Here is a 6,794-nt window from a genome sequence, read left to right on the forward strand (position 1 = left end):
TCCATTTGCAGGACCATTCACTGACTGATACACTGTCAAATATAACGTGAACATATTGTCCATAGTTAAAATATATTTACATTGAAAATAGCTATTGCCCGATACAAAAATAATTCAGTTATAACAATAACGTTTAATGTTTAACAGTGTTTCATGCGTGCGAAAAAAAAAACCAGCACTTACAGAAGCTTTTGTCATAATCTCGCATGCTATAAAATATTTCGAAAGCTATAGAATATTTCGTCATTTCAAATCCTTGAATATCATAATTTGATATGCCATAGAACATGTCAAAACTTTAAATGGTATAAGAATATGTCTAGAATGTCAGAGTTTCAAATGCTAGAATGACATACAGAATACGTTAAAATTTTACATGAATGGCATAGAATACGTCATAATATCAAATGCTAGAATGAGATAATATCAAATGCTAGAATGAGATAATATCAAATATCAAATGCTAGAATGAGATAATATCAAATGCTAGAATGAAAAAATATCAAATATCAAATGCTAGAATGAGATAATATCAAATGCTAGAATGAGATAATATCAAATGCTGGAATGAGATAACTTCAAATGCTAGAATGTCATAGTTTAAAATGCTATGGAATATGTCATAATTAAAAAAGGGTATAGAATATGTCATAATTTCAAATCACAGAATGTCAAAATATCATATGCTAGAATGCCATAATTCAAATGCTATGGATGTGATAATTTCAAATGCTAGAATGTGATAATTTCAAATGCTAGAATGCCATAATTTCAAATGCTACAGAAGATGTCATAATTTCAAATGTTGTCAAGGGTGACCTCTTGATTTTGTCATCTATCCGAATGATGGGTTACTTGCATGCGGAACAGCTCGAAAATTCAGGCATCCATGACAACATACAGAATATCTTCACAGTTTGATAACAATACAAAATCAGCATATTCGTCATATGAAAGTAGCTTCGAAGTTCCTAAAGTATCAAAGCATTTGTTCTTACAGTTGTTATGCAGTTGTACATTTTATATGGAATAAAAACCTTTTTCTTCAGCGTCAAGTTGGTGATTCAAGGTAAGGTAATTCAGTGTTACTACAATTTAGGATAAAAACACAATATCAGCCAACCCAATCTTTGGATTATATACTTTCATAAAAACGATATACATTACAGAAAATATACTTTTAGCACGGTTATCAGAATTTCTTTACATTCATGATATATTAGATTTAACCTTGCAGATCGAGTTTCACGTTTTTGTGAACAACAAAAAAAAAATTTCTTCACCGACGAAAGAAATGTGTCTATGTACCGATTACGTAGCGTTTTAATGTTTCTGCAGGGCTGACGAACAGTTTTATCAATGACATCTTTATGGTTGGCTAAACACACCCATCTATTACAAATAACTTGCAGCTATAAAAATATTTCACTCCTTTATACGGATATTTATCCTTTACACATGTATAAACGACAGCACTGTGAATGATTTAGCAGGGTCTCACTCTATCACTGGTATGGCTTACGTAAGTCAATCAACGTCACCGATCTATTATAAACTTATTTCACTCCTTTGTGTGGACATTAATCCTTTACACATATATAAAGATAGCACTTGAATAATTTTGGAGGTTGGTTATTTTCTGATACAGTCTACACCCGTTAGTGTATCATTGGTATGGCTTACGTAAGTCAACTCACGTCATAACTCGCGCTATAAACTTATTTTGCTCCTTTATACGGATATTATTCCTTTACACAAGTATTAAGAAACTGTGAATAATTTTAGAGGTTCTTCACTTATTGGTACACTCGGATATATCATTGGTACGGCTTACGTAAGTCAAATTACGCCCGTCAACGTCTGGAGCTTCTTAACCGGGTGTTTCTATTGCCGTCATCGGATGAGCTTGAGGAGCTACTGTATCTTGGATTGGATTTTGTCATGGGTCTATCATATAACATGGCATCGTGTAACTCGTATGCCGTCGGGTAATGATGACCATGATGTTCTCGGGATATTCTGTTATCCGCATGCATCCGGTGAGAGAAAGCTCTCTCATTAAGGAACATATCTCTTGGAGCCCCTGGCTGTTGGAAGAACTGTGGAGGTGGGGGTTGACGTTCGTACATATCACGCCTTGACATTCGTGGCGCAGCTACATCACTCTTCGGACGCCCGATGCCTTCCCATTTCGGTTGATATGCCCCTTTCTTCGAAACGCGTATTTCCGAATTGTACCGCCCGATCGGAGAGGCAGAACGTGCGCGGGAACGAACAAACATAGGTGGCTGAGAAACGAACCTCTGTGGTGGAGGTGGAGGGGCAATAACTCGTTTGGTGTAAAGTCTCTGTGGCGGTCGGATCATCACTGGGGCAGGAGGTGGGGGTGGTCTTACAAGCATTGGCCTATGCATCATGTATGGCTGCGGCGGTGGCGGAGGTGGAGCAATTGTTCGGAGCGCGTAATTATGACGGGGTGTCGGAACATCAACATACGGTACGTGCACAGGCCGCAGAGCTGGAGCTGGAGTTGGAGCTGGAGCCAGTTGCGGGGCTTCAATATACTCTGGTCTGTCATATTCCTCTATTCTGCGCGATTGCCGAGCAGTGTGTCTAACTTCCATTCTATCATCACCTCTAGGTATTAAATTGCTTTTATCAAAGGTAATATAGATAGTGTTAGGCTCTGGGCTTTCAACTTTCGACTGTTGTATTTGAAAATGCTGTGATCCAACTTGGCTTACACCGGACTGGACATGAACTGTATTTTGTTCAGTCTGTCCATATGTCTGTGTCTCGTAACCGCCATTTGCAACATTTCCCCCAGGATGCCCGTTTTCAACTTCCGATCGAATAACGATGACGTCATTGCCTTGCGTGGATGTCTCAACCCTTTGACCTCTTTGTTTCTTGAAGGTCATATTAGCTGTTGCTGCAGCGTTCACAAGATGAAGAGCGTCTCTTGTACTATTGCAAATGAACATATGGCATTCTGCGATCTGTCTGCCTTTACTGCGTCGGATAATGGCGGCAAATATTGCAGGGTTCCTAGATTCTTCCTGAACTGTATTGACAGGAACAAACTGCCGGCGTTCTTCCCCCGTTGTACCGTCGACAACATTGCAAGCGCGGACACCTGCGCAAATGCTTAGTCTATCCAATGGGAACTGGACAACCTGACCGGAAGCTACGTATGTTATTTCCAGAGCTGTCGGAAGAACACAAAGTTTGGCATCGATTCCTTCCACATCTTCAAGGTTGGACGGATACCGTTGTTTTAAAGGCTCCTGCAGAGCGTCCAATCCTTTAAGAGTTTCTATAGGAGGAGCACTTCCGATATACAACACTCTGCATTCATACATGGCGGGTTCTTGACCTAAAATTACCATCCTCCAACTTTATAAATATAAAACTTATAATAAAAATCCAGTTGCGAATACCACACACGCCTTATTTGTGCTGTATTTATGAGCAGTCGCCGGTGAAATTTGAACTTTTATAAAGATTAAACGCTTAACCGAAAGTATCCAATTTACATGTAATGTTATTCGATGGCATTAATCTTTTTCATATGTATCAATGTAATATCCAAAGTTATATTACAGGGTTATTGACTACCCCAGCACATCGTGTTTTCCCTACATTCTTATGATATAACCGGTTTAAAAACTGTAGCTTAATTTATAAACAGCCCATCGGATACTTTCATCAAAATAACACTCCTATACATAATGATCGCTTCACACCCGACTTCACACCCGGGTTAAATGAAAATATGTTTACAGCAGGTCTCGATACAGTGTTCGGAAATGGATCGATATGGCTGTAAACCGTGAAAGTTTTCAGAACAGACAATATGTTTGCTTTATGTTTAAAATATCTCTCAGCTCAGCATAAAGATGGTTTAACATGCAGTTTCCTGTTACATTACATTGGAAATTCAATAGTTTAGATGAAACTATTGTAGCAATAGCTGTTTTAGGCAGATCACTACCAAATCAAATGACAAGTAGTCCAAATATAAATAGTGCTAATCTTTCTCCATTTCCTCGTGTCCTTTCTCAATAGCATCGTGTTTTCTTTTACTCCACCGCGTTTCAGTATGTATCACTTAGCATTCTGTCGAACTCGGCATGTTCCTTTCGCATACTAGGTAAAAATGGCGGCGTAAGAATTTCATGTCTCGAAGAAGCGAAAAGGAGTAAATTCAGCGGGTTGTATTTAACGAACTTTAGTTTTCTTATATAAAAGTTAACACTCCCTTTTCTTTTTGTTTTTCTAAAGTAGCGATACAGTTCTTTATGGGAATAGAAGTCTCTGAAAATCTGATATGCTAGAAAATATCGAAAAACCGTTATGAAGTAAGTGGATTTTATATGAAATAACGAAGTGGTGTTCAGTCTTTACCGAACTAATTCATATTCTCGGTTAATGCGCATGAAAATCGGAAGGATTGTGCTACTGTAAATTATGTTCTCAGTGAGTAATGGGTGAAGCAATGTTTTAGCAATCAAAAACCAAAATAAGCTAGGTATAATGTAAGGAGAAATAAGGAGAAAAACCGTGGCATCAAAGATATACAGACTACTTTTATTTATGAGAGGATTTTTCACGTTCCTCTTAAATCAATGCATAAAAACCATACTATCATATCTTTCGAGCAAACATTTCCATTTGTATTGTTTGACCAATTGTGTAATGTGTCACAGAACGTGTTCCATTATATCTACGGTGACAGATCTATCAAGAAAGACAGACGGATGCTCCTGCCCCCAACCGTCTCCCCTCAAAGATTGACAAAAAATATATGTCAATGATCTAACGTAAATCTTATCTTAGACTATTTTTCTATACCAGTTTATTTAAATAATTCCGAAAGAAGTAACATCAACATGTACATTTATGTTTATAACAAACGTCAATTTACCGCCATTCATAGGGTGTGTATCACGGTCGGCAAATTTATTCATTGACAAATGAAAATCAATATTTTTGCAATTATACCTGTGCAAGTATTTAGCGACTTTTATGAAGAGACCTATATACCTACGACCCAGATTTTAACTTTACAATATTAACATACCTGTTGGCCAGTTCCGTTTTTTCTTTATAAATAGTTTACATTAATGTAATGGATCGGTTTTATTCAAGTTTCATATTAGTTTGTTTAAAATAAAATATCTTTCATGACAGAGGAACTGAAATTCCAGTTTTGTGTAACCAAATCAAGTGACGCAAAAAAGAGTTAAAAAGAACCCATTTACAATTATTATCAAGAAATTAAATTTTACTGAAATTCAATCGTTGTCTTATATACTGAGATAGCCAAACTAACAAGGGTCAAGACTTCCTGTTTTCAGCTTGCCTTTATACAAGTACAGGTAGTTCCTTTCCCCTCTTAACCTTTACCCTGCTAAATTTCTAAAATGGACCGGTCCATCATTTAATTTGGGCAGCACCACTTGTTTATCAAAGGGATGTTCACTGAAAATTTACTGACTGAATAGCGAACAGAAACGAAAGCTTCCGCAATACGACATGCTGAAACGAAAGCTTCCGCAATACTACAGTTGTCTGGAGGGCTGCTGAAACGAAACTTCCACAATACTACAGTTGTCTGAAGGACTGCTGAAACGAAAGCTTCCACAATACTACAATTGCCTGAAGGACTGGTTCTTCTCAGGAAAGACGACTTCGCGTGTATCGGTGCTATACACCGGACACGTTAAAGAACCAGACTGTCTATTCGCAAAGAGCTAGGCTAAGTTAGCCGGACACGTCTGTATCTAAAATATTCTCTGTTTTGGGGGCTTTATCTCACTCTGTCCCTCTGGCCATATCGCTCTGTGTCTGTACTAGTAGAGGATGAATTTCGCGACCTGTGTGGCTGCATTTGCTATATGTAAAGCGCCTTTGAACGTGTTTATCACGAAAAGGGCGCTATATAAATCTGGTATAATAATAAAATAATGTGAATAGTGTGTGTAGGAATTCCTAAGCACAGTTACGGCAAATTAGTCACATCAGACAATATATAACGGCAAACGCAACAAAATCTCTAATCAACTCTCTTGTACATCACGTTTAGATTATTGCAACTTTCTTCTATATGGAAGTCCAAAACAGTCAATGAACAAACTGCAATATGTCCAAAATACGGCAGCTAGGATCGTAACCAAAACATCTAGATACGACCATATAACACCTGTGCTGCATGAACTCCACTGGCTTCCTGTGCAGTGTAGGGTAGAATACAAAATTCTATCATATACATATAAGGCACTCGAAGGTCAATCACCAGCTTATGTAGTGAACATGTTGAAAATATATACGCCATCCAGAAATTTGAGATCGCAAAATAATGCATTAAAACTAGTGGTGCCCAAATGTCGGACAGTGCGATTTGGTTACAGGAGCTTTCAGACAGTAGCTGTGAGGTTATGGAATGCCCTCCCATCTGGCATAAGAAAGTGCAAGACCTTGCAAAGTTTCAAAAAAAAACGCTAAAGACGCATTATTTCATACATTTCTTTGGGAACTAATCTCACTAATTACCTGGTAGAATAATGTAGGTACTTTGCCGGCCAATCAATTCTAATCAAGAACTCTAGTGTGACAAAATAATATGGACAGTGCTTTTTTTTCTGTGGGATGTATCGTGGATGTTCTCCGGACCGTTTAGGTGGGGACTGACCCAATCATCCCGGACGGTTTGCATGCCGTGATGCATTCACAGGCATCAACTGTTATTGTCTGTTCAAAATGTAAGATATCTTCGTTCTATCTGCTCTAAA

The 6,794-nt window shown here is 37.9% G+C and overlaps 1 protein-coding gene across 1 annotated transcript; it reads right to left on the reverse strand.

Annotated features, from left to right (window-relative positions):
* Window positions 1–1,853: 1,853 nt before the first annotated feature.
* Window positions 1,854–3,362, reverse strand: LOC123533187 (uncharacterized). Its single transcript, XM_045314824.2, has one exon. It carries the CDS (start codon window positions 3,360–3,362, stop codon window positions 1,854–1,856), a length of 1,509 nt encoding a protein of 502 aa, XP_045170759.2.
* Between the last annotated feature and the right edge of the window lie 3,432 nt (window positions 3,363–6,794).

Source organism: Mercenaria mercenaria, chromosome 12, assembly GCF_021730395.1.
Source record: "Mercenaria mercenaria strain notata chromosome 12, MADL_Memer_1, whole genome shotgun sequence".
In the NCBI taxonomy this organism is placed as follows: Eukaryota; Metazoa; Mollusca; class Bivalvia; order Venerida; family Veneridae; genus Mercenaria; species Mercenaria mercenaria.

What these genes read in the sequence shown, in the direction of transcription:
- LOC123533187 (XM_045314824.2), bottom strand. Translation starts at nt 3,362, where the DNA reads ATGTATGAATGCAGAGTGTTGTATATCGGAAGTGCTCCTCCTATAGAA.